The following is a 27,414-nucleotide window of genomic DNA, read 5'->3' on the forward strand; positions in this document are numbered from 1 at the left end:
CTGACACTTTAGCCTCATGGAAACTGATTAGCCGAGTGGAGAGGAGAGGCTGGAGAGGATGCACCATAATCATGAAATATAGAATACATTTACAATACTTTATTATTATCAATCAGGTTTGTTGTTGTTTATTATTATTATTGAACTACAATTGTCATTGCGTTGCCTTTCGGGGGGATACGATACGCAAGGATGTTCGAACTAAATGGAATAGGTTGGTTTTGGCGTGGTGGCACAAAACTGATATACGTTGAACAGAAAATTGATTAAGTATTTGCCCTATAGCTTGGGCAGACCAGCCGATATGGAGCTCTCGATGCCGCAATGATCCTGGCCGCGCAGAATGCGGAAGTAACCATTGTCGCCCCAGTCAGTGTTCCAGGAGTTGGCAATCAGCCAGTAGGGCACCTTGGCGTCACCCCAAACGCCCCAGCCGAGAATGCGTATGGCATGGCCGCCCAGCTCCTTGCCATGCTCATGCTGATAGACGCCGCTCTTGTATAGAATCAGATCTTCGTAGACGGTAAACGCCCCCTCGACGGGGCCATTGGTCATGATCTCCTGCTGAATGTCGCGCACATTGCTACGCACCGAATACGACTTGGAGCCAACGTTCTTGTCCTTGGCATAATCCACGCTGTAGCTGGCCTGGCACTTATGCTGGCAGCGGGGCGTACTGCCACTGGAGCAGGGCGGACGAGTGCCATTCACATGATGCTCACACGGCGCTATCTCGTACGGTCGGCAGCCCTGCAATTGATCAAAATTAAATAGGCATACATCACAAGGCGTGAGAAGAGATGAGGACAAACCTGAGTCGAGCCAAAGGGTCCGCCACTGACGATACCCTTGCGCGTCCAGTAGCTCCAGGCGGCGCCAGGGAAGCCACCATTGCAGCCAAAGCCGCAGGTGTGGCAGCAGGACACCAAATCATCGGCCGAGAAGTGAAAGTTTACTTTGCCTTTGGAGTGAATGCACACCTTTAAGGAGATAGATTGCGAAATCAGCAAACGAGACGCAAACAAAGAGGCGAAGCAGCAGCAGCAGCAGCAAATAGCAACAACAGAGCGCAAAACAAAAGGCCAACTATTGAATCGATAAGCGAATGGTCAGGGCATCAGATAAGACACCACCCACCTGCCGTCTGCCGCCGCTACCGGTCTACCTGACTGTACACAAACTTACGCGATCCGACATGGCTTCAACGGCGCCAAACGCCCAGCAGGAGCCACACGAACCCTGGTCACGAATCTCCCCAATGGTGGGGCAATCTGGCCAGGCCTTGCGTGCATCAAACTCATCGGGAATATCAGCGCCATCATCCGCATAGAGATCGCCCAAAACAATACGCTTCTCGGGCAGTGCAAACTTGTGGGCATCGGGATGGACGCCCATCAGGCCTCGTATATACTCCTCCGACACCGATTCTTTGAAATTGCGGCCAACCTGTTGTATACAAAACATAATACTAGTGTCACACGTCACAAAGAAAAAATCGGTGTTCTATTTTTTGCGTCTTACCTGCCAGGTAGTTGCCTTGCTGCGCACCAGCTTGATGAATTCATCGGATAGCATGGACAGCTCCTCCGTGGCGGAGACGAAAGCCACTGCCATGGCCATGGCCATGGCCAACAGCAGTAGAAGTTTCATTTTTCTGCTCTATTACCAGCAAAAATGAAGCTGACAAAGCAAAATTTCACACACACAAAGAGACAAAAATTGGAAAATGACGCCGCAGCTTAGGTTAATGACTCTGATAATACTGGCAGAGCTGAGGGCGCATCAGCAGCCTGCAGCGTTGCTTTAAAACTGTGTGAAAATCGGTTGAAAAATGCGTCTTTATGTATGTTTTTGTTCTAGCCGAGTTTTGTTTTTATGCCACATCAGTATGACCGGGGATTTATAGATCAAAAATACCGTGAGACCCTCAGAATATACCAAAATATTCCTCTCATTTTCAAAATATACCGAAGAAAATCATATTCATAAATTTTGATATTCAATTTAATATTACTAGCTAGTTAGGACTTTAACAACTTAAAATATCATTTTATCAAATAGATGCATCAATTTTCTACAATCTGGCTTATTTTAAGGACTCCCATTTATTGGATTACCTCTAAAATAAGCTTTCAGCAAAGAAGGTCAGCCAAAAATGTTCCCTCTTTTACATGGTAACTACACGGTAGCTACACAGTCACTACACGTTTGTTACATGTTAATATACATATATATACCCTGCAATCGATGGTCTGGGGCGCAACTATCGATGGTTTTTTTTTTTTAGCTATTTTGAAAATGTTGCAAAATTTCTAAACAATGGAATTTATTGTACTTTAAACTTACTTAAATTCTAAAATATCACACAAACAACTAACATAACATGTATCTAGACGTAGGGATTCCAGTTGCTACCATCCTCCGGCAGGAGATTGTTGGTAATCAACAAAATGACATCAATAATCCACCAGACGCCCACACCGCCCATTGTCAGCAATTTGCCTACTGCCGTGCCCGTCTGTCCCAGGCAGAAGCGATCCATGCCAAGGAATCCAAGCAGCATGCTGTAGATGAGCGTGGTGACGAAATAGTGATCCGTGTAGCGGACACAGGGCACACCCTCCCGGAAGAAGGTGCGGTTGCCGTAGCAATCGATGTCCGAGTAGACGGTGCACTGGACCTTTGTGTGCTCCACATCTTCGTAGGAGGAACCGCCGAATCGCAGGCAGCCGTAGCCCTTCTCTATCTTGGCCGTGGCATTGTCCCTGTGATCGATAGGATCCTTGCACTCAAGAAAGTCACGGGGCAGAAAGGAGCACAAGACATTCGGCCCCAATGGATGGAATGCCGAGTTGGAGGCGGAGGATAACGATGCCGATGAGGAGCTGGAGCCAAGTTGGGCCTGTACGGGGACCACGGACTGCACGGCCGTGCCTGAGACCACCGTTTGCGGCTGTTCCTTGTCGCTGCGTGCCTGTATGGCGTCGGTGGTTGGATTTGTGATTAGAAACGAGACCAAAATCCCGTATAAAACCACTCTCTGCTGCATCTTGTCCACGCGGCTTTTCTAAGGTCACAATTCCCACAGTAAGTTGTCGTTTGCAGTAGCTAACGTTACTTTAATATTACTTTGTTAAAAATTAATTTTTAGTTTGTTCAAAAAGTCTAGTGATGGGAATTATAGTCTGCAATCAGCTGTGCAATGTAACGAGGTATGGTATCGATATAGTGTCGTATCTGTCAGTATTCGCAAAACCGTCGATAGTAGAGGCTAGCCAGTAAAATATCGAAACTATCGATAGTGCCATCGATGGTTTGACACCTCTACTGCCAAAACAAAACCAAATCAAAAGCAGACCAGCGGGGCTGCTGCCGCCCCAATTTCCCCCATCGACGCTGCGTGCGCGTCTTTTACAAACTACACTACATGATTATACACGGTGCATAAATGAAAAACATATTGTAAATCGAAATCTGTAATTTATTACGCCCGGTGTAGAAATAGTGCCTAATAGAGAGTATATAAATCGATCGCCAACCGAAAAAAGACCGTAAACAAACGTGTGTGTAAATCCATAAAGCAAAAAATTACTCTCAAAGAACAAGAAGTATACAAGGCAAAACAACAAGGTGTAGCGGCAGCGCGCCGCATCTCGTCGACAGCGACAGCGGCAGCGCAGCGCAGCGACAAGCGAAAGCAATGGAATGGAAACTGCGACGCCGGCGTCAACGGCGGGCAGACAATTCGAATTTCTTTGGATGCTGATGGACTAACGATGTTTCGGCGGGGTTGGTGCGGTGATGGTGATGGTGATGCTGCTGCTGGCAGTGTTATTGGTGTTGGTGCGGTGGTGTTGATTGCTTTCTGTGTAGACACCCAAAATACCAACTAGTAGATTCGCAAGAGAAACTGTAAAATAACTGCATTCGAATGATGTTTCGAGGTCATCACCTGCTCCTACTCCTACTACTCGTCCTCCGTCCAAGAGCAAACAATTGAATGGTAATGAAAGTGTACCCCACCCCACCCCTCTCCCAATGTAGTTGGATGTCGATGCGTGCCTGTGTGATTCCAATAAGAATATCTGATTGGGAGAATGATGCTAGAGGGAGAGAGAGAGAGAGAGAGTGACTGAGAAAGCCAGAGCGGTGCGGTGCTGCTGCGGCGGCCATATCGATCCGTATCCGCACTAGAGCACATGGCCTTTGGGGGCAACATAATCCACCGGAGCGGGATTAGGGTTACGCGAACGTGCCGCATCCGACGCCCACGCGCAGCTATAACTGCGACGCAGGCTCCTGCATTACCGGTCACCGGTAATTAGCCGACAAGGCCGGCAGAGCTGTCGCGTCTTGTTGCGAGAGGTGTTGCCAACTCCTCGGGTCATAAAAAAGCTATATTAGCCTTGGAAAAGCTATAAATAGCCTGAAAATTTTGATGGTAGCTAAAAGAAAATGTTAGAGTAAGGTAACGTGTAAATCGCTAAGTTTTGCATTAATGCTAGATTTACAATAATTGCAAAAGAATTTCCCATCTAAAGCCAGCCAATCTTTGAATGTGGTGTCTTGTATATATCTTAGGAATTTCCTTACATTCGCGATCGATCATAAATTGTGAAATACCTCGTTAGCGATGGTATAAAACTCGATCTTGAATATAGCTATATTTCCCGCTTGCCGCTATTTTACAATATATCCCACATGCAAATTAAAAATTGCTAGATTTAGTGGGGAAAATAGCTGAATTGGCAACACTGGTTGCGAGGCATCGACGCTGCCTTCTGCTTCTGCTGCAGCGGCGTGAAAGTTCAGACTCATTAAATGCAGCCGCGCCACAGCAGAAGCCCCAGCGCCAATACGCAGTGAAACTTCAGGCATAACGGTACAAACCGGCAGCAGGCACCGCGCCAACAGCAGCACAGTGCTGTCATGAAATTTCCATAAAAAGCCAAAAACTAAAGACCAAAAATAAAACGATCACATTTAATCAGCGAAATAATTAACAAATACTATACCAAAATAATATCAATTTCTTCCATGACTTAAGAGAAGGAACTGTTTCGTATTCTTAAGGTTTTTATTAAGAAACTGTGTGAAGAAGCAGAGAGAAGGAGGAGAAAGTGATTTCAAATATACATAGGAAAATTCCAAAGGATATTTTCCCAAAGTGACGAAAAATCAGTTCAGCAGATAAACTAGAACATATAATAGACTAGTAGTAAATAAGAATTGACCCACAATAATAAACCATGAAATTTTGGAATTTTACTTTAAATTTCATCTCAACAAAAGCGAGAACTAGAAAAGGCAACAGCCTTGGTGGCTTTTAAAAGTGTTTAAAATTGCTTTGCAATAAATTGGTTTTTTTGAGAGTGGATGAACAACTTATGGAACGACTGTGTATGCATATCGTTCTAAGTAATTTTTGAGACACGCAAATACTATTCACTAATAAACTTTTTAATAGCTTTCAGGTTGTGCAAAGGTCTTTAAGGGCTATAAATAGCAAAACTATAAATTACTTATTCAAATGTACAGAAAACTGCCAAATATTGGCGAAAAAAAAGGCTAAATTGGTTACACTAATACAATGAGCATCGGCCATCCATGGCCGCTCTCTCTCTCTCTCTCTATCTCTCCCTCTATCTCTCTGTCTGTTGTGCGAGAAAGTGTTTGTAAAACCCACAAAAGATTTAACCATAAACAACAAAAATGCTAATGAAACCAAGCGTGAAGCTTTGTAAAGCTCTCCCAATACAAGTGCGTTTTTTTTTAACGTTTCAACATTTATTTTTTAAAGTGCAACCAACAGAAAAAAATCAAGCAAAAAAAGAAGCAGTGCATTGAAGAGCAAAAGCATCAGCAGAATAAGTGAAAACCGTAAACCAAACATAAAGTTGGCAACTCTGTCAACGGCGCCGGTGAAGTAAGCTGAGCAGCGGCGTCGACGTCGGACTGCAGCCAGCGGTCGCGCTGGCAACAAAATTGCGGTAAGTGTTCATTCCAAATCATATAAGAATCTCATATTCCATATACCCATATATACATATTTACTGTGTGTTCTCTTTCACACACACTTTTATACACTTTACACTGTATACTTTTACTGTTTAGTTTGTAATTTTGCCAAATTGTGGACACAGCACAGCCAAAAATGTAATGAAAACAGCACAAAATTGAAATTAAAATGTAGTTCAAAGTTTGGACAGCAGCAGCAGCGCATCGCATCGCAGCAGAGCGGTCACAGCCAGGCTGGCAGCACAGAAATATAGGCGAGATCAACGATAGAACATTATTCACAGCGTCACAGACGACCAACAACATAATGGACAAAATTCTCATAAATGGAATTATACATATATCAACTTTGGTTAATGCAACTTTGGAAGACCCTTGACTATCAGGAGTTCTTTTGGGAAGCTTTTTTTAAATTAATTTTTAAAATTGTGGCTTTAAATTTCATCTATAAGTTCGCTCAATTATCTGGTATTTTGCATGTCACCGCGCCATTTTATCAGTAGGATTAACAATCCCACTTTCCCACTTTTAAAGATCAACCCCTAAATTTAATTCAGTTTTCTCGAACTGAAATGCTGGAAAAGTCATCCCCAATATTTAATTTTAAACTCTCCACAAAAACGTGTGCCAACGTGTGAATGATTTTGCAAATTGAAATGAAAATTAACGTTTAGCGAAATGAGAAAGCAGAAAAAAAATGCGAATGACGCCTAAGAAGCAAAGCAAATAACAAGAAGCGACAGCAAAGGCAACAGCAATGGTAGCCGGGCAGAGGTAGGAGGGTAGAATTAAAAAAAAAAACACACGAAAATTGAACAAAAAGTGATAAAAATAGACAAATTTCTGCTGATGCGCTCTGGTTGGCGCCGGTAGCGGCAGCGGCAGCGGCAATCGTTGAAAAGTAGGTAAGGTGGGTGGCAAATGGGGGATGGCCGCCGCCTGCCTGATGGCTGGGATGTCTGGATAGCAGAACGAGGGTCGTTCCCAGCCATCTGGAGGTTGGGAACGAACGTCAGCACCACGGGAGAGGAAACTGTTGTATGAGCACACAGTGGCAGTGTCCATGTCCAGGCATTCTTGCTTTCGCTGCTTTCCTTTCCATGCCCGTTTTCCATCATGGCAAAAAACGCCCGTGGTCCAAAGCCCAGACTCAAGCACTTTCGGGGGTTAGTTATATTTGGGGACAACACACAGCCAGCCGTCGAGAGGAGGGGAAACGTGTGCTTAGAATACCCATGGTATGTTCTGTATGAAGCTGGAAAGAAGAAAGCGTTTTCTCAGAGTAGCCCAATGCAGTGATAATTCGAAGCAAGTGTGCTTTCAAGACCGTAAGCTAAAGATAAAGTTAATTTTTTTTTTTATTTTGTGATCTCTTTGGAAGTCGTTGTTATTTATACCCATCTCTCTCTCTCTCTCTCTCTCTCTCTGTTGCTCTACAAAGTAGTTAATCAGTTATAAATAAATAATCTCAAAGAATAATGCAAATGGCCTTGATTCAATGTTACAACCTGTAGCAAAGTTTCCACTAGTTTTTCCCTGCGTCTGGCTGTACTAAAACAAAAAGAGAGATGACACTCTTGAACGGACACACAATATACTAAGATCTGATCACACAGGACCCTCGCATCCCCCCAGCTATATGTTGGAGAGGCGCAAGAGAAAATGTCAAGGGACATCTGTCCAAAAAGGCAGAAACTTTGAAGGATTTTCTATTTGGCTAAAGAGGATGCTGATGCTGATGCTGCCTGTGTGCTTGTGTGTGTGTGTATATTGGCAGATTCCCTTACACACACACACACACGCATAGTACACATGCAAATGTCAAAGTTGCCGCCAGGCGACGCGACATGGCTGTCGACGTCCAACCCGCCATCTCCAATCTCACTTACACACCCACCGCCCCATCCTCCCTGCCATGACAGAAACCACCGCATCGCACCCGCCTGTGGCGAGGACCATCGGCGAGTTTTAGCGGATTTTGTTTGTGCAGGAATGAAAATCGTTGCTGCTGGCTGCGCTGCTTCTGTTTTGGTTTGCTATTGTCCCAAGGCATGTTTAACCAGAAGGGTAAGGTGCAATGCGAGAGAGCGAGTGTAAAAGCCTACATAATTTACAGTTTCAAATGGATGTATTTTACCTGCCAGAATTTGGTTGTAAAATGGGGGCATTACCTTCTACTTCAGTATACCTTGATTTTGTTTGCGTTTTTGTATGTTTTTTCGTGTTGTCTCTTCTGCCATTCCACGCGTGTTCTCTTTTAGTTGATGGGGTGGGGCCAAGAATGTGGAGGGGTGGGTGTGTGTTGGGGATTGTGAAACTTAGGAAAACTCACCACCATCCTAACCTCACGCGCCTGCCTTACCACTCACCCGGCCGCCCACCCATTCTCACTCTTTCTTCCTCGCCCGCCCCATCCTCTCACTCCACGTGTGTGCGTGTATTTGTTGTCAGTTTTTTGTATTGCATATTTTTTGCAGGCACTTGAAATTTGGAGCATTCTTACTGCCTGCTGGGCGGCCTGTTGTTGGTTGATGAAAATCTGCAGAGAAAGAGAATGAAATGAAAGAAAGAAAAAAGAACAGAAAATGCGGTACTACTTCACACGTCTGTCGCTCTCTCTCTCTCTCTCTCTTTCTCTTTCGGTTCAAACTCTCTTTACCGTGTCTCTTCATCGCCACTGTTCCTGTAAGCTGTAGGAATTACAACAAGAAGCGAGCACTAGCCACGATGACCGAAACATTTGATACCCTTTGTTGATTAAGTCTCTTAGTAGAAAGTTCCAAACACTTGCTCAAAATCATCATAATCTTGCAGCCAGAGAGGGTACTTGCACATTATAACAATGGGCCACAGCATAGCGGAACATGCCAAAGGCTTCTTTTCATTCTCATTCTCATTTTCTCGCTTCTCTTTTCCTAGCAGCTTTAAGAAGCTTTGCAATTGTTCTCGGGCGTTTGTATGTATGGGTGTTGCTTCTTATTTGTTTTTGTTGATGCCTTCTATGTTTATGCCCGCCCACACACACACTCACAATGAACACATCCATGCTTCATGCACACGTAAAGCACCAACGCACGCACGTACGCACGCACGCAAGCTCACTCCACTCCACCACCACTCTTCTGCTGTTATCCACTCTCCACGCTCCTTCCTTCTTCCTTCTCCCTTCTCCCTTTGCTTTGTTTTTGCCATTGTGCTTTCATTGCCTAATGCAGCCGGCAAACACTCTCGTTGTTTGGAGAGTGTTGTCGTCACACCTGTACTTGCATGCGTATGATATTTAACGGAACATTTACCGACTGATTGGATTTACATGCATTAACATTAGTTCATTCAAATGCGAGTAGAAACAGCCCTACAGAATCTAACACTGCTTTAAGGTTGAACTGCTTACTGCACTGCTTACTAAAGGAAAGACTTGAAGATCGATTGAGAAATTCACAAAATAAAAACAGAAAAAACAAAAATAAATTTTATAAATTTTTAAAATAGTTTTAAACATTTCCTGACCAGCAATATACTGTTTAAAGCTTAAAAATAGTTCCCGAATCCTTTCTGAAAACTTCTTCCTTATTTTGTTTTCTACAAACTTTTGTCACCCAAAACCGCATCCGATCAATGAATGGTTTGGAAGTTATGAGGAAATTAGTAAAGTTCTGATCCTGCTGCATGGACAAAACTTTATTTCTTGTGCTTTGCTCCCAGCTAAAAAAGGAAATAAAATGTAAGCAACATTCCTTGCATACACATTTCCTCTGGTTTTCCGGCACTTTCCTATTGTATCCCTCTTTTGCCCTGTTGTGCTCCATTCCCATTACGTGCGGCCAAGAGATTTTGTGCTGTGCCACATTCCATTAGATGTAATAAATACCAAAATGCGATACAGAAACAAACAACTACAACAACAACAACAACAAAAAAGGCGGCCAAAGAAATTAAAAATGCAAACGAAAAGAGAAAGGAATGGAATGGAATGGCAACGAGTGTGGGAGTAGAAGCTCTCTCACTCCCCAAAAGGCCACTCCAAAATTGGTTAAAAATGTCAAATGAGCAAACATTTATCCTTTTCGCCTTTTCCCCCCCGTTCCGTTCTCCCTTCCATCAAAAGAGAAGGAAAACAAGAAAAAAGCACTTACTAGATTTTCTGTTGCTGTAACTGTACCGAAAAAGAAAAAAAAAAAGCTTCTCCCTCTCCCTCCTCCAATTGGGGATTTTAAGAGTAGCCTTGACATATTGCAGTACCATTATTTTATAAGCGAATAACAGAACAGTTAAAGTACAGTCGGAACATGTACAAGTGGAAGAATCCTAGGCAGGAACCATAACCCTAACCCAAATGAACGAGGGACACTGCCGCATGACGCGCGTGATGATGCTGCGTCCTCTAGGAAGGCAACCTCCAATAAAACCTTTTCACCTTCTTCAAATATGAAGAACCTCAAATCCATTTTTAATGAACCAAAACGGGGCTAATCTTTGTCTCTAAAAAGGGCAAACAATAGATGCTTTGGTTTGCAGCACTCGCTTAAGCATTATATTCATATCTTTTAGCACTTTTGGCCACTTTTTCGAATCAATTAACCAGGAAAGAGCATCTTAGATTTATAAATCTTTTAAAATCAACTATTCTAAAATGCCATAAATAAAATCTAATTTAATCTAAATCGATGTATCTAATGTATCATCAAGTGGAGTTTGTTTTATGGCTGGCGCTGATCCTGTTCCACTCTGAAAGCTTCATCTTCATCCTCAATGCGGCCATCATCATCATCGTTTACCATTAAAATGGTATGTCATCCGTTGCCATAAAAACTTTTTTTTTTTTGTTTTGCCTGCCGCAACGTATTTCTTTGCGCCACGCTACTTTTGCCTTGCCTCTCTCCTGCAGTCGCTCTTCCTTCCTGCTTTTCCTGTTGCCTGGTGGTGGCGGCATGGCATTGGCCTTTATAGTTAGCACGATGGCCGCCGTCTTCCTTCTTCTCTCCTGATGACATTGTTTTTATGACGCGCAGCGAAAGACAACCACAAGGCTCCCATGCTCCCCCAATAGAGACAAAAGGATATACGACGCTGCCCATACATACATATGTGCGTGTGCGTGTGTGTGTGTGTGTGTGTGTGTGTGCGACACAACTTTGTTGGGGGCTTAACTGGTTTGTTTGATTTTGTTTCTGATTCTGAGCCTATTCCATATGCCAATCCTCAATAACAAAAGCACTTGAAAGTGGAGAGTGGAAGGCGGCTTCTCCTGTCTCCTCTTTGTGTGTCAATCTGCTGTCTGCTAATGACAGGCTGTCTATGATAGATCTAGGCTGTGGTTCAACGTTAAATGTATAAATTCGAATAGCTGAAGGTACGACAAAACTGATAGGAATTTCCTGTTTGCGAATAATGATGGTTGGTTCTTCCTTTGCGACGCGAATGCTCTTTGTGGCTGGTGGTGATATTGATTGGTTCTTTCTTCCACGAAGAGTCTTTCAGGCTCGTGGCGAATGCTCTCTGTTATGGTGGCCGCTCACTTATGGGAACATTTTTTGCACAGCGAATCAAATTGTTTATGTATATATGCATAATTATGGACAGGTTTTAATCGGCTTAAAAGCCAAGTAAATACAGTGTTTAGTGTGTCATATAATAGCCCATCTGCCCCATGCCCGTGTGCACCATTACAAGGGCCAAGGGGGGGGGATGAATACACATTAGCTGCTCGTTGGCCAAATCGTTGCCTACTCCGCCCACAGTGGGGACTTTATATATGTACTTTGTGTGTGTTGTTTACCTTTCTCAAAGCGCAGGCTCCACATTTTTATCATACCTACACACAGGGCACACGACCCGCCCCCCTCTATCCGTTCTGCTGGCTTGACACCCTCTAATAAACCGCCAAAACGTCGTCATTTTTATTATATACATATGTACATGTATAAATATGTATACATATATATATTTTTTGTATTTTGTGGGCAAGGCTAGTCACGCAAATGCCGGAAAACCTTTGCTAAAGAGAGAAGTAAATAACTAGAGAAGAGTGGTGGCAGATGAGGGGGTAGGGGGTAGGTTGCAAGTGCAATTAACCCCAAGGGGGCAGAAGAAAAACTGCAATTTTCTTGGGCACTTCCTTCTTTTTTTTTTGGTCAGCACAAATTCAAGAATTTAATTGTTTTAAGCACATAATTGAAGAAAAACTATTTTTAAAAATATAATAATAATAATAATAATTTAGGGAATGTTCTTTGTGATTTCTACTACATCCACTGAGTTCTCTTTATGAATTCTTAACCATATCCTCGTCCATGGCCGCGAGCTCCTCCGGTGTGGCACAGCACTGCCATGGCTCTTTCACACAGAACTGATAGATGGTCTCATTGAAATAGTTCTCACCCGGCAGAATGATGATGGTGGGGAACATTGTCTGATTTAAGGCATCGGGAAAGCCCATAAACTGCAGCACATAGCCGCTGTGCTGCCAATATCGTGTGCACTTCTTACCCATAATGGGATCCTCGCCGTGCGACGACTTGGGAAACCGATTGGCCGTGGAGAAGTGCATTGCCGGCTGATTGCTGTAGATATCCATGTAGCGTCCAGTCGGACTGTGCAGGAAGCGTCCCAGGTATCGTGTGTCCAGATTCGTGGCCTCCTTGGACAAGGCATAGCTCACGTGATAGCCGGGCACGGGCATATCCTTGAACTGGCGCACACGATCGCCCATAAAGACGGGCAGGCGGATGTCATACACCGAGTTATTGACGGACTTGCAGCGGCCCGTGGGCAGCAGATTATCGGTGGTGGTCGTTTCGATTGTCTCCTTGCTTTCCATGTAGAATCGATGCTCGAAGAGGCCCTCAACGCCGGCCTTGTGGCCCGCCAGATTGAAGTATGTGTGATTGCAAATGTCGACGGGCGTGGTCTTATCCGATTTGGCCTCGATGCGAATGAACAGGCGACTCTCGTCGTCGATGGTGAAGTGAATCATGACGGCTAGGCGGCCGGGAAAGCCCTCGTGTCCCGCCTTCGAGACATGGCTCAGTGTTATCCCATCCGGCCGCATCAAATGCAAATCCCAGATGACTTTATCAAAGCCGATCAAACCACCGTCGATGTGATGCCTCTGATCGAGATTTTTCGAAACAATCACACGATGCTCGTCCAAAATGAACTCACCATTGCTGACCAGCCCGGCCACACGGCCCAAAGTGCAGCCAAACTTCAAATCCTGATGCTTGAGATAGCCAGCGATATCGTCGAAGCCCAGGACCACATCCGCCGTCTCGTGGTAGGCATCGGGCACCCGAATATTCTGTATGGTGGCCCCCAATGTGATGATGCCCACGGACATGTGATTCGAGTTCGTCATGGTGTAGCGGCGGATCACTTGAGCTTTTTTCGTAAACGGATTTGTGGCAATGCCAAAAATGTCCTCCACAACTTGAACCATGATTTATGGTTTTTTTTTTTTATTGGAAACTTTTTCAATTTAAACTTTTAATTTTTTAAATTCTAATTTTTAGTTGAGTTTAATTTTTGGGGAAGTTACGTTTTATATTTTGAATGAAAGTTCTCAGGCTATGACAAGCTATGACAATTGAGAAGTAACAGCTATGCGCAGATTTGCTGTATAAATTTCCCATAAGCGAATGGGAGTGGAAACTCTGAGGAAAATCTCAAATGAAATGCCATTTCAAAAAATAATTTAAAATGCTTCCATTGGATATGGAAACGTTCTTAAAGGTTTACTTGTTGTGGAGAACCTGAGAACTAAAATCAAAGAATAATTTCTTGAGAGGCATAGGCAATTTCTCGTATCGGTCATTCCGTGGCAGAGTTCGTTTGCCCCTGCAAATTGAACGTAATTCCGTACTACCATTACAATGAATAAACGAATGATTGATTAAATGAATGAATCATTGTAATTGAATTGTCTATCGTGCAATCTATAGATGTTTATGGCACCCATCCAGGCAGGGGTTTTGTGTGCTGCCTGCCACACGGATTCCCGCGCTGTCGTATCTCTGCAGCAATTTGTTGAGTGCATGCCACCTGTTTGTACTACAATTGGAAGTGGACTTGCATCGCAGTGGAGTGGAGCTATCTAATCGCCAGGTCCCTTAAATAAGAAGCGTTGGGGGAGGGGGGGATCTATGTATTTTTGATTTATGAGTAAACGACGAGTGCGCGCCACAGGCACAATCAAAACAAAAATAACAACAAAAAGAGCTAAATGGCACAATAAAACTTTGTGGACTTTTCGGGGCATAATTATTCAGGCAATCAGCGGGCCTTGATAATATCATTTAAGTATTATGGCAATTACATCGCTTATACATATATTTATTATTGGTAGAATATTTGAATATTTTGTGGGCATATGAGTTCTCAATCTGGCTTAAGCTTTGGTGCCGCGAATGTTTAAGGAAATGTAAAAAAATTCCCTGTAGGAAATATACCCTTTTTGAGTACTACCCATAATGTTCTTCGAGCTGCCCACTTATTGTGATATTTATTGATACGAAACTCAAATCAAAGAATAAATAATAATTTATTGTGGGATGTAATTTTCTCCTTGGGGAATTCCCTTTAAATTCGAACTTAAAGATTTCGCTGGCCAGCAGCTGCTTCGCTTTTGGACTGGACAATGCCTGCCTCTGATGGCCGTCTAATGGTTGGATTTTCTTTTCAATAGAGAAAATTGCTTCACCTTTTGCACCTGCCTCTCTGAATGGGGGCCTGCCCATATCATGGCTCATTGGCCACACGGCAAACGGAGTGCAAAATGAATGCAAAATCATGCTCCCATGCTCCCATGCTCCCAAGCTCCCGTTCATTGTTCGTTGGGGGGGGCAAAGTTCATATCGAAGGCCAATGCCAATGGTTTTTATGGCCTTTCGAACTTTTAGTTGATTCGCCTTTGATATTTAGCCCAGGCATGCTCAGCCGCTTGGGCCTGCACAAAAACTGCTTCCAATCAGATAGGAAAAGTGAATTCGAAAGGAAAATGCATTAAAGCAGCCGCCTGCCGCCTGCCGCCTCTTTCCTTGAGGCGGAGCTGCTGAGTTTACTCTAAAGAAAGATAATGGCTTTGCTTGGTGCTGGTTCCAATCACTTGCAGTTTAGTTTTCTTGTTAATTTGTTTATTTTGGTGCCGTTTTCTTGAATCTATGAAGAATTCTTTGTGTGTGCTTCGTCATAGACTATCGTAAGTTTGCTGGTTCAGACACAGAAAAATTATAAGCATGAATTTGATTTTTTTTTTTGGTTTTTTTTTTTTTTTGTTTTTTTTTTTTTGGTTTTTATGGAGGAAAGTCATGTGCAAATTGTACTATTTTTGGACTTATCGTTTAGTGGTATTGATATCGAGCTGCGTAGTCGAATTCATCAATAGCCGCAGATTACATTCTTGTTTATTGTTTATTGTTTATACGAGGTCTTGTGGCGGGCTGAGTGTTCATTAAAGCAGAGAAAGAGAGTACGAGAGGGAGAGAGAGCTCGAGAGCTGGGAGGGCTCTTACCGCTGAATCTATAAACATTGCAATGGCAAACGGAAACATGTGAAAATATATCCCCACATATTGAATGCTTTTTTTTTTTTTTGTGTGTGTTTATATATTCACTTTGGTGTGATTCACAAAAAAAAAAAAATTAAACGCTGCTTACACACGATAATCTGATGCCCTCAATGGCATCATTAGCCACAGATACATATATTTATGTACATATGTACGAGTACGAGTACGAGTATATGGTAACTATTTTCCTTAATGGCCGGCCCGCAGGGGGAATGCGAATGTCGAACACATGCTATTTCCCGTTGCCCCGCTCTGCCCTTGCTTTGCCACTGTCGATTATGCTTTGCTTTACATTCAATAAAACGGCTGGGGGGACCTTAAGCTCTCCATCATTGCGCTTTGCATTTGCCTTTGCATGGTGCATGCATTCCATTTGATTGGAACATTGAAACATTCCTAGGGCTGCATTTGTGACTTCAAGGAGGTTCCCACCACCCCACCCCACCCCGCCCCGCCTTGCGACTGTCATAACTAAAAGCAGTGGCCGCCACTGCCCAAAACGACAGCTCAATGTTGCGTGAGTTATGTGTTTAGAGATTACGAGTCAATAGACAGGAAACTTAATTATAATCCACAATTTATAAATAATAATAATGCACATGTGTGTGCGTCAGTTTTTAGAGGGGCGATGAAAGCTATCCCCCCCATCCAAGATCTGTTTCGGTTTGTGCATATTTTTGTGACTAGTGCCTTAAATTTTGGCACTAGACCAAGTAAATAACCATTAACCATAGATTTAGCCCTAAACTACAGATTGAAAGGTTTCCAAGAAAAACCTTCTCTTTTCTACCTTCTCTTCTAACGTTTTGGATGAATATCTTTCTCTTTGATTTGAAACCATTTTTTTCACCGTGATTAAATTAATATATTTTTAATATCTATATATTTCGGTGTCACAAATCGGTCTATATTTGATCTGCATAATTCTGTCTTATATGTGTCGTGTCCTTTATGTTTGCTGTTAATTTCCAATCAATTGTGTGTCCAAGTGTCTTATTTATTTATTTATTTATTTTCTATATAGCCTTTTTCTTAACCATCGATTTGATGTTACAAACTCTTTACATATGTTACATATGCTCAGTCATTTTTGTTTGTTTTTTTGTATTTGCAGATGCCTGGACTTGTGGTCTTCAGACGTCGCTGGTCTGTCGGCTCCGATGATCTCGTGGTGCCTGGAGCATTTCTCTTGACGATACATTTTATATGGTACGCATACAAATATGCACACTGCCCAGATCTACCTAGATATCACTTATATATATCTCTCTCTCTCTCTCCCTCTCTATTTTTCTCTTTAATTATTTTATTTTATTCCAATTCCTTTTCGTCGTTGCCTGTTAATGTGACAGTTTTGTGATTGTTAGCGTCTCGTTGGTTATATTTGATTATAATACACGAATTTTAAGCATAAAACTATTGTTCTATCATCTAATAGGCTACTTGTTAATACTATTTTGTAAGTATTCAAAGCAAACAACATTTTCCATTATCGCTGGAGCTGGTATTGTAATTTGTACTTTTTGTTTTGTTTTGTTTTGCTTTGCTTTGTTTGTTTTCTTGGTTGCAGTTTCAATATGCGTAGAAATAGGCATCTGTGTGATCTCGATGCGTGGCAGCATTCTGGATGCCGAGGCGCGTAATTCTATCAATATATGGATATATCTCAAGAGTTGTAAGTATGCGCCAGGAACATAATTATAATTATACATGGATAATTTTTTTATATTACGATATTCGTTTTTCTTTTTTTTTTTAGTGGTGATATTATTTGATATCGCCTGGCTGACGGTCGGTTCGGTTTGGCTGGGCCAATATTATGCCACATCGCCAATTGATGATCCCAAAAAGGTCTTTGTGGGTGAGTCTCTCTCTCTCTCTGCTGCTGCTTTTGTAGCACATTCTGTGGCTGTTTATGGCAAATTTGTACTGATTAAATTATTATTTATGTTTTCTGCTCAGCCATCATCATTTGCAATTGGGCACTGGTCCTGATCACATTGATCACCATTTGGTGCACCTTCGATGCCGCCGGCCGTTCGTGGGTAAAGATGAAGAAGTACCAGCGTTCGATGCGCGAAACAGAGTCCCGTTTCAACTACAAGCGCAGCAACAGCATGAACCGCAACTGGCGACAGAGGTGAGTGAATGGATGGATTATACACACATACATATCTATCTATCTATCTATATCCATTATGCTCGATTCTCGATTAACAGAAAAGTGATACGCGCCTATCAGGATAGCTGGGATCATCGCTGTCGCTTGCTCTTCTGCTGCATGGGCTCATCGGAGCGCAATCGTAATTCGTTTACGGACATTGCCCGCCTATTGAGCGACTTCTTTCGCGAGCTGGATGTGGTGCCGTCGGATGTGGTGGCCGGACTGGTGCTGTTGCGAAAGTTCCAGCGATTGGAGCGCGAGGCGGTTGTCAGGCAGCGAAAGAACGGCACCTACGAGTTCCTAAGCGGTGTACCCATCACGGAGCGCACACAGTTCCTAGCACTCAACGATGCCAAAAACTATGACTTCTTCCAGACGGTCATACACTATATGTACTTTGCCCAGGGCGCCTACGGCTGGCCCATGTACGTCATCATCAATCGCACCAATATGTGGCATCTATTGCCCGAACTGAAGTGAGTTCATTGTTCACTGGAAGCTCTGGAGACTCCTCTTTCAGCTGAGCGCCCCTTATTGAGTATATCTCTCTCTGATCTCTCTCTCTGTTTTTTTTTTTTTAGATGCTTTGGCTGCTGTTGTGGCAGTAGCGATGACACGGCTGTCATACAGGACAACTGCTGCCTGTGCAACTATGCCGCACTGAAGAAAACCCTCCAGCTGGGCGACATCGACATTGTGTACGCCACCTACCATGTGGATGTGGGCGAGACGCCGTTCTTTGTGGCCGTCGACTATACACAGCGCTCGATTGTGATTAGCATTCGGGGCACACTGAGCATGAAGGATATACTCACCGATCTGAATGCCGAGGCGGAGGTGTTGCCGCTGCAGCCGCCGCGCGACGACTGGCTGGGTCACAAGGGTATGGTCCAGGCGGCCATTTACATACGGAACAAACTGCTCGAGGAGAATCTCATTGAGCGGGCACTGCAGCGTAACGCTGAGCGGCAGACGCACACCTTCGATCTGGTGCTGGTGGGCCATTCGCTGGGCGCTGGCACGGCCGCCATTCTGGCGATACTCCTCAAGCCGGAGCACCCGACACTGCAGTGTTTTAGCTACTCACCGCCTGGGGGATTGCTCAGGTATTGCAATTGGGAACATGAAAATGCTTTTTCTTTCGGTTGGCTTTGGGTTGCTTCAACAATTGTTGTGTGTGCCTATCTTTCAGCATGCCTGCCGTTGAGTACTCGAAATCGTTCATCACTTCGGTGGTGCTTGGAAAGGATGTGGTGCCGCGCATCGGGCTCAATCAAATGGAAGCAATGCGCGCGGATCTCATCAATGCCATTCAGCGTAGTGTGGACCCCAAGGTACGACTGCTATTATCTCTGTCTCTGAACTTAGTTTTAAGCATTTTTTTGTTTTCACAGTGGAAAACCATTTCCTGCTCGGTCATTTGCTGTGGCTGCGGACCAGAGCCCACGTCCGTGGTGAACATGTCCGGCCAGGATACGCACATCAATCAGTATCAGGAGGTAAAAACCCCCATTGAATTCCCCGAACAGAATTGAATTATCCAATTTGGGTCAATTTTTGCTTAACAGGAGCGTGGAACGGCCCGTTCGACCAGTGCCCATCCGACGGATAGCTCAATAGCTTTAACACTCCATCAGCCCCTTATATCCGCCCGGTCGAATCATCCACATAGTGCGACATCATCCCAAGCCCGACGAGTAAGTATCACCAGCTGCTGCTGCTGTTTTGTTTTGGCGCTGTAGAAAGTCTGTTGATAATGGCCCCCCAAAATTTGCTAACTTTTAAATGCGGACAGCCGAACTGAACCGATCTTATGCCCTGCCCCCGCCCCCCTTGTTATGTTTTTGGTACTTTTGTTTCCGTTTCGTTTTTGATGCATTTTAATTTGTCATCCGCTTCTGGAATGTCCCGTCAAGCCCCCCATTGCGCCACTACGCTAATTGTTGTGCGATAATGGGGCGCATGAAACGGCATCGGGCTTATCGCCGCACTTCAAGGCTATCGCTCATCGCTCAAGCCGCGATCTGTGAGTCACCAATCCCTGCTCGCTGCTCGTAAATCATGTGAAACGAAAGTTTAATCTGAATCTTCTACGTTTCAAGAAATGGCATAGAAAAGCATAAGCTTGATAGATTACAATAAATATGTAGTCATAGCCAGAGCAGCAGGCTGGACATATGTACATATAGTAGATGGATAATATTAGAGATAAATATATAAATATAATAATTATTAGACACTCTTCTGGAACCATCTGAAATGTGTGAAGCTAGCTGGAACTATTATTTGTACATGCTACAGAGAGGTGTAGAGGTTCACTGCTACCAATCCTCTGACTGTCTTTGTGCTATAGGATCTCTTATTCAGTGCGACCAGGCTGCCTGTACTCTCTCTAGTCTCTCGGGATATGCTCTCTGTGTGCTCCATGCCATGGATGATAGGTGGGCAAAGGAGTTTGACTGAAACTTGTTGCTCCCAGTTATGCGACCCTGACGCACCGCCAAAAGAGTCTCATTTGGTTAAGTTTTAGTTGTTTTTCTTTTTGTGTTTTTTAAACTTTATACAACTCACTCCCGTCACCCCCAAAAAATATAACAAAATTAAAAACAAATGAAAACAAAAAAGGATCAACTAGAGAATAATTTACAAAAAATACTCCATATTTTTCAGGCAAAAATACGACAGTGGTTGGAGGTAGGCACACAATAACACCACATACACACACACATACACACACACATACACACATGCCACATGCCACATGCCACATGCATCTACAAAATTCCATAGATACCAAAATGCATCCTAGGCATCCCCTTCCACACGCACCCAAGCAACCAACAACCAACGAACAGAAAACGAAAGAAGAGCTTGAGCAGTGCACTGCAGTAACTTGTCTCTCTTTTCCTCTCTCTCTCTCTCTCTAGCTATCTATCAATCTATTTCCTTATCTCTTTCTGTATATGTCTATGCCACTCTTGCTCGTGCTCGCTCTCGTTTCAGCCGCACACCCACCCACACACACACACATATCTACCGTACAAACATACATAGAACTTCACTCTCTGTCTAGTATTTTCGTTGTTGAATTTAGTGGGGAATTCCACCCCGTACCATCTTCAGAGATCTTCTAGTCATCTTTTGTGTTCTTTAGTGCATGAATGAAAGCAACTGTTAATCGATGCATGCATCGTTCCTTACTCTTGCCCTTGCTCCTTAGAAATTGTCTCTATACTAAGTGTCTCTCTCTCTCTGTATATCTCTCTCTCTCTCTCTCCCAGCTTGGCTTAGTCTGGAAAAATACTTTTCGCTTCTACTTGTATCTTATACATACATTAATATTCCCCCCCCCTCCACCCACCCAATACCCCAAAGTGCATGCCAACGAGCCCCAGCATCAAGTTCTAATTTAACTCTCTCTCTCTCTATAATAGAATAGTTGACTGAATTTAGCCATAGCCACATATTATTATTATTCAAATATACATATACTATATACCCACTATACAGATACTATATATGTATAACTGGATTTGCTGTATTAATGATGTGCTTGAAATATATTACAGAAATGTGCTAAAGAGTCGAGAGCCCGTCTACCAGGCCATTTGGGCCGATTCAACCGATTTCGATGAGGTTCTCATATCACCGGTAATGCTGCAGGATCATATGCCCGACAAGATTCTGGCTGCACTCAAGAAGGTAATTTCGGAGTTCGACGATGAGCGCAACTCCTCCGTGCACAGCTATTCAACAGCCAGTTGATTCGGATGGATCACAATGCCAGTTCCCCCTCCCTTCCCACGTTACGAGGAATGAAATACTACATACTACCCCACCACCTTCCCGTCGTCGTGTTGTCCCATAGCCTCTCTAGAGCCTCTAGTATATACATATATAGTACAGAAGCACCGATCTAGTTAGTTAGTTCGACTATTGTATTGTATTTATTTTGTTTTTTGTTTGTATTAGTCTAGTGTTTAAGGTCGAAAAGCGTTCGTTGCCAGCGTCGCCCATCACTGAACCACCCAAGAAAAACCACAACAACAACAACAACGAAAAAAAAAAAACACTTTAAAAACAAGCCAAACGAACACTTCGGCCCACATACATACGCGTATATCATGACAAACACACACACAAACATATCTATTTAATGCCTATCTCTATATGTATGTTCAATTCAATTCAAAAAAAAAACAAAAAAATAGCAAATAATGCTATCTAGTTGTAAGGCCGGCCGCTTATCGCTTTTAATTTGTGTGAATTTTGTTCAACACTTCAATTATTTTGTATTCATTTATTGATATTTGTTTGTCGTTAGAGTTAAGAACTTATTGTTTGTTGTTCCTTTTTGATACTGCAAGTATATACACATATGTCCAGGCAATTGAAGGAGGAGAAGCCAGATTACTTAGCCAAAACCAAACAAATCACTTGAACCCTTGAATCCCATCCATTATCTATTATATTTATGCATTTATCGATGGTTGAGGGGGTGGCCCTGGCCAAGGCCAAGGCATTGCCAATGGAATTAATCCCCATCCCAAGTTATAGTACACTATTATGTACATTTTCTCCATTTATCTCTTAAGTTCAAACAAATGTAATTTGCATTTCGTGTTTCTTTATCTCATTCGATGTTTATTTGTTTGTTTAAATTGTTCTTTTATGACGAATATACACACAAATTTGTATTAAAAATATTTATTTTATTTTAATTGGGAATGGAGTGCACTCGCTACTTCTGACTCGCTACACTTTGAAGATAAACGGAAAGTGGCCCTAACCTATTTATGGATTATTTGGCGGATTATAAATTGATTTTAGTTTACAGTTTTTCGTTATCTGCTGGAAGAACACAAAAACAAAAAAGGAGCACAATAAATAAATAGTAATTGATGCTAGATTTAATTGTCTAATGATTTATTTAAATTGATTTATTTCTTTTGTACTTGATTTGGTAAGTTAATTAAGTTGTCAATCTTTCATTATGCTTTTCACCACACTGTATGCCATATCCACTGAACCACACACCCACACCCACACCTACACACCCACAAAAACATTTGCTGCATGGGAATGTTTGTAATTGTTGTAAAGCTTCTGAATGGCCAAGAGAAACAAAAACCAAAACAGCATACAAAAATATACACTCATCGATGTATCTGCGGTATTGTTGAGTTGGGTATGAGGCCATTCACCCCACTAGATGATGTGTGCGCTAGCTAGTTGACATGTGAGAGAGTAGTGGATACAGGCTGTAGGTATGCCCCCGACTGTCCTGCCCTGTCCTGCCCCCGCCCCCGCCCCCGGCCCCGCCCCTACCCTTAGCTGATCGGATCGTATCAGAGTATTAATTATATGTAAAATCTACTTGTATCTGAGACGAACTGTTGCTGTATTCAACGATGAAATCAACTTAATTATGTTTGCTTTTTCGTTTGCTTTTTGTGATCGACATCGATGTATGCAATTGAACCGATTAACGATAACCGATAAACAAAATATCTTTTGATTTTTGTATGTGCCCAAAACAAAATGAACCAAAAAATCGATGATGTGCACAGGTCGTGTCTTGTAGAGATCGTACCGTAAAGGCATGTACAGCTCGTAAACGTAATGATAACACGACAATAACTACAACTACAACAACAACAACAATTACAACTACAACTACGACAACACAAAATACAGATACCAGGTACAACCGCCCGCCTTCTATGTACTTCTAAAAATCTACTCAAAAAAACCAAAAAAATTATCATTAAAAAAAGAAAAAACTTTTCCATTTTGCTCTCGTTAAAAGTATAAAATTAAACCAACCACAAATTCTTAAAATATCCCCAAAACCGAATTACAAGTCTCTCGCTATCTCTCTCTCTCTCTCTCTATATATATATACATACATATATATATATATGTATATGTATATACATATGTATACTATATATGTTTCTATCCCGCTCTCAACCTAACCTACAAAAAAGAAAAATCTATCAATTATGTAAAACTCTCTCTTTAAATATAAATTGTACTTCGATGTGTAACTATTTACAAGAAAAGCCAATCTCGATATTGTGTCCTGCACCTAGCACCTCACCACCCAAAACTGTACTACTATCGATTCTTTTGTCAACTGTACTTTCAACTTTAAACCCCAAGCCACCCCCAACACACACCACTCAAGATTCTTATTTATTTTCAATTACCAATGCAAGGCTTGGCTGTCCGATCAAACATTTTGTTGTAACTGTACTTGTAACTTACTCGCTATGCCACTGCATCTGCATCTGCACCAGTCTCTCTCGCTCTCTCGCTCGCTCGCTCGCTCCACCTACTACTCGTACAACAACACACTCATCTGTCCAACTGTACTTACCTACACACGCATCCCCCTATCCACACATCCACATATACTTGTCTGTTTTCTGCATACACACACACACATATATATATGCGTATATGTTTAACTACCAGCTGTATAAATCAGGATTGATAATTCATTTTAGTAAGAAAAAAAAAACTTAGACTTAAGACTGACATTTATTTAATATCAATACACTCATCTGGTATCTCTCGCTGCTCCTTTCCACTTCCCCTTTCTCTCTCTCACACACACCACACACTCTCTTTTCTCGTTAGGTTGTAACAACGAGTGGGCCACGAAAACCACTACGCCAGACCTCGAATGCATTCTCCACCACATCCAATGAAGACCATGATCAGGGTCAGGATCAGGATCAGGATCGGGAGGCGCCCAAGTTGATTGGCCACCAGAACGAGACCGAAGTGAAGTCGGATCAGGGCCAGACCATCTCGCAGCAGCCACAGATGCAGACGCAGACGCAGACACTGCACTGCAAGCGTCCATCGCAAAGTTCCTACACGAACCTGAGCAACTGCCTTCTGCTGACGCCGACAACACAGCACAAGCTCTGCCTGGAGACGTCCTTCACCAATGGCTCGGCCAAGGAGCAGCTGCAGCTGCAGCAGCGAATCCTATCCACAGCTGTCGGTGGCGGCAGCAAGGCCTCTTCCATAGCGGGCAGCATCTTTGGACGCAGCCAGATCAGCAACAACACAACAACGCCGTACGACATATCAAGCGCCCTGGATGACAGCATCACCACGGTGGCCATGCGCCGGAGTCCATCGCTGATGAGTGAGACGGCCACGGTGATTGTGAATGCAGAGAACGAGCGGGCAGTGCCACGCCTCAAAGCGGTGGCCTTTGACATGGCACTGACACCGCCGCCGCTGCCGCCGCCCTCGCTGCTGGGTCGCCAGCATTCGGAAAGGAAGCCACGAACGCTGCCGTTGGCCCAGGTGCCGGCACTGCGCCGGGCCTCCGATGCAGGCGTGGATCTGCTTCACGACGATTGGTATGGCCTGGCACCACTGGCCAGTCCCGAGACCCTCTCGGAAATATCCAGCGTTTCGTCCCGCACCAGTGTGCCCAATCAGCCTGGCGAACAGCATCGAGCGGTATCTGCAGCACATGGGTGTCGGCGCCAGCAGCGCGTCCCAAGGTGCCGCTCGAGGACATATTCGAGTCGCAGATGCACACGCCCAAGGTGATGCGGCGTGCGCCCAAATTCAGCGAGAACCTGGCCGGCTGTGCCGAGGATACCCGCAACATGGACCAGTACAAGCGTATGGGGCGCGTCTTTGTCACATTCCCACGCATCTTTCCCGACCAGCCGCACAGCCTGGACTCCAGCGACGACAGCTTCGAGTCCGCCTCGGCCCACAGCCTGCAGCGTCTGCAGCTGCCCCCAGCGGCGACTGTTAAGTGCGGCGCCAGCTCCAAGTCCGCCGATCAGCTGGACGGCAATCAGGAACCGGCGCGTCCGGCACCGGCAGCCAAGAAGCTCACATTCAGTGACAGCGACATCCTGGTCGAAGAGCACTGCCTGCGCCTGTGTCCGCACTGTCCCTGTGGTCGCGACGCGCAGCGCGGCTGCTGCACACGATCCGATCACGGTCAGTGCTGCGAAGGGGGAACAAGCGGCCCACTCGGACTGGGCTCCACTGACACGAGCTTCTACAGCGCCAACTCATCGCTGGATCAGTTTGTCACACCAGGCAGGCATCACCATCACCATCAGCATCAGCATCACCAGCAGCATCAGCTGAACGGCGTACTCCATCTGGATGAGATTCTCATGCGTCCCGGCGTGCTAGAGTCGCACTTTCCCGTTCTCGGCGGCAGTGGCGGCTGCATAGAGACCCCGGCGATTGTGGCACCCGCCTCACCCTCACCGCTCAGCAATGGCGGCAAGCGGCCGGATGTGGTCGGCGGCAGAGTCCGCAAGCGTCTGTCCTCGGAGGAGTTTGTTTTCACGCGCAGCGAGGATCTGCCCACTCTAGTACAAATCGGTGATAGGAGCAATCATAGCTCTCCATCGGGACGCAAGCGCAAGGGCTGCGTGTATCCGGCCGGCACCAGCATACGGATCGATGCCCTTGGCTCGGCTGCGTCCTCGTCCCCAACGTCCATTAGTAAATTTTCGCGCACTCGCGTGGCCATTGGAGCCGGAGGTGCAGGCGGCGTGGCCAAGAAAGCTGCCACAAATAACGAAAGTAATGTTTAATAGTTGTAAGTTGTAAGTAAGAAAGCAGTACAGTACCTTACCTAGCAGAGGGCAGCCGATGCAACCAATTTCATTGCAATTTGCTTTACGAACAAACAAAAACAAATGCGACTTGACTTAAAAAACAAACAAATAAAACAAAAAACAACAACAGCAACCTAACAATTTTTGCATAACAAATACCTAAGGAAATTTAGCGTTAACACTGGCGTTTAATAGTGAATAAATGCAATAATACATACATACATACATATATACATATATATATATATATATATATTTTTTTGTGCAGCCAACTGGCAAAATTGAGAGAAAAAAACAACAACAACAAGCGATGACAAATTTTAATAAAACGTTTTAAAAAAATGCAAAACCCGACTCAAAAGTCTCTTAATGGGAATAATATCAGAGCCTGTCGGTGCACCTGCAAGCCACATCCAGGGGGTACAATTTTTCGATTTACAATTATTTGCTTACTTTAAAATCTGCTGCAGGCTAACCAGAATGACCATATCTACCAGATTGCCGAATCTAAATCAAATCGGATTATAATTATAGCCAGAATGAAGAAATTCATTTTCAGTTGCTTCCCCCACCTCCTCCAGCGCTGCTAACGCTAACTATTCTCTTTCTCGCTCGCTCACACTCTGCCCTATGCAGCGCGCGACCTTTCGCAGAGTAGACGTAGAATCTACAATTCAGATGTAGAATCTACATTTCAGATGTAGAATAAACATGTTAGAGGTAGATGACAGATGTAGCAAAAAAAAGTGTACAATGTAAAATTTTACATTAATCATAAGCTCACAAATTTATGTACCGACTGAGTACGGGAATAAAAGTAGAGTCGCGTCCACAGAAGCGACTCAAACGTTCCTACTCGTTTCCGTTCCTTTTTTGTTGCCATCCTCGCTAAAAGTTCGCAAACGGACTCGGACCATTTGGCGAACATAAACAAAGCCATGAATAAATTCTCACAAAATTTTCGCCAGAGCTGGCACTAGTGTCGGTTCTGATTAGAGTTCAGATTGTCAGCCCATCGGGGAATAATCTCCTCTCCTTCTTTATC

At 43.8% G+C, this 27,414-nt stretch overlaps 4 protein-coding genes across 4 annotated transcripts; 1 reads left to right on the forward strand and 3 right to left on the reverse strand.

Annotated features, from left to right (window-relative positions):
* Positions 1-84: 84 nt before the first annotated feature.
* Positions 85-1,855, reverse strand: LOC111065119 (cathepsin B). Its single transcript, XM_022353115.2, has 4 exons — positions 1,522-1,855; positions 1,186-1,446; positions 813-980; positions 85-750 (listed from the first exon to the last, which is right to left on the reverse strand). Exons 1-4 carry the CDS (start codon positions 1,648-1,650, stop codon positions 280-282), a joined length of 1,029 nt encoding a protein of 342 aa, XP_022208807.1. The 5' UTR covers positions 1,651-1,855; the 3' UTR covers positions 85-279.
* Positions 1,856-2,324: 469 nt separating this feature from the next.
* On the reverse strand, positions 2,325-3,207 carry LOC111064975 (TM2 domain-containing protein CG11103). The gene has a single exon (XM_022352898.2). The coding sequence runs from the start codon at positions 3,047-3,049 to the stop codon at positions 2,390-2,392; it is 660 nt and encodes a 219-aa protein (XP_022208590.2). The 5' UTR covers positions 3,050-3,207; the 3' UTR covers positions 2,325-2,389.
* A 602-nt stretch (positions 3,208-3,809) lies between these two features.
* LOC111064972 lies at positions 3,810-26,585 on the forward strand. Its single transcript, XM_022352893.2, is given in 18 exon segments — positions 3,810-4,003; positions 5,801-5,990; positions 16,699-16,793; positions 16,937-17,043; positions 17,155-17,259; positions 17,344-17,445; positions 17,547-17,724; positions 17,805-18,224; positions 18,330-18,854; positions 18,941-19,082; positions 19,143-19,247; positions 19,317-19,385; positions 19,387-19,445; positions 20,419-20,442; positions 21,318-21,450; positions 24,394-25,206; positions 25,208-25,270; positions 25,272-26,585. Coding segments are annotated over 16 exon segments (4,014 nt in total). The 5' UTR covers positions 3,810-4,003; positions 5,801-5,990; the 3' UTR covers positions 26,346-26,585.
* Positions 12,163-13,527, reverse strand: LOC111064974 (galactose mutarotase). Its single transcript, XM_022352897.2, has one exon. It carries the CDS (start codon positions 13,454-13,456, stop codon positions 12,284-12,286), a length of 1,173 nt encoding a protein of 390 aa, XP_022208589.2. The 5' UTR covers positions 13,457-13,527; the 3' UTR covers positions 12,163-12,283.
* Positions 26,586-27,414: the final 829 nt, after the last annotated feature.

The sequence above is a fragment of the Drosophila obscura genome, unplaced genomic scaffold, assembly GCF_018151105.1.
Source record: "Drosophila obscura isolate BZ-5 IFL unplaced genomic scaffold, ASM1815110v1 contig_73, whole genome shotgun sequence".
In the NCBI taxonomy this organism is placed as follows: Eukaryota; Metazoa; Arthropoda; class Insecta; order Diptera; family Drosophilidae; genus Drosophila; species Drosophila obscura.

Coding starts and splice junctions, on each gene's coding strand:
- LOC111064974 (XM_022352897.2), bottom strand. CDS start 13,456: ATGGTTCAAGTTGTGGAGGACATTTTTGGCATTGCCACAAATCCGTTT.
- LOC111064975 (XM_022352898.2), bottom strand. CDS start 3,049: ATGCAGCAGAGAGTGGTTTTATACGGGATTTTGGTCTCGTTTCTAATC.
- LOC111065119 (XM_022353115.2), bottom strand. CDS start 1,650: ATGAAACTTCTACTGCTGTTGGCCATGGCCATGGCCATGGCAGTGGCT. Junction 981..1,185: donor TTGAAGCCATGTCGGATCGC/GTAAGTTTGTGT, acceptor ATCTCCTTAAAG/GTGTGCATTCACTCCAAAGG. Junction 751..812: donor GACCCTTTGGCTCGACTCAG/GTTTGTCCTCAT, acceptor GATCAATTGCAG/GGCTGCCGACCGTACGAGAT.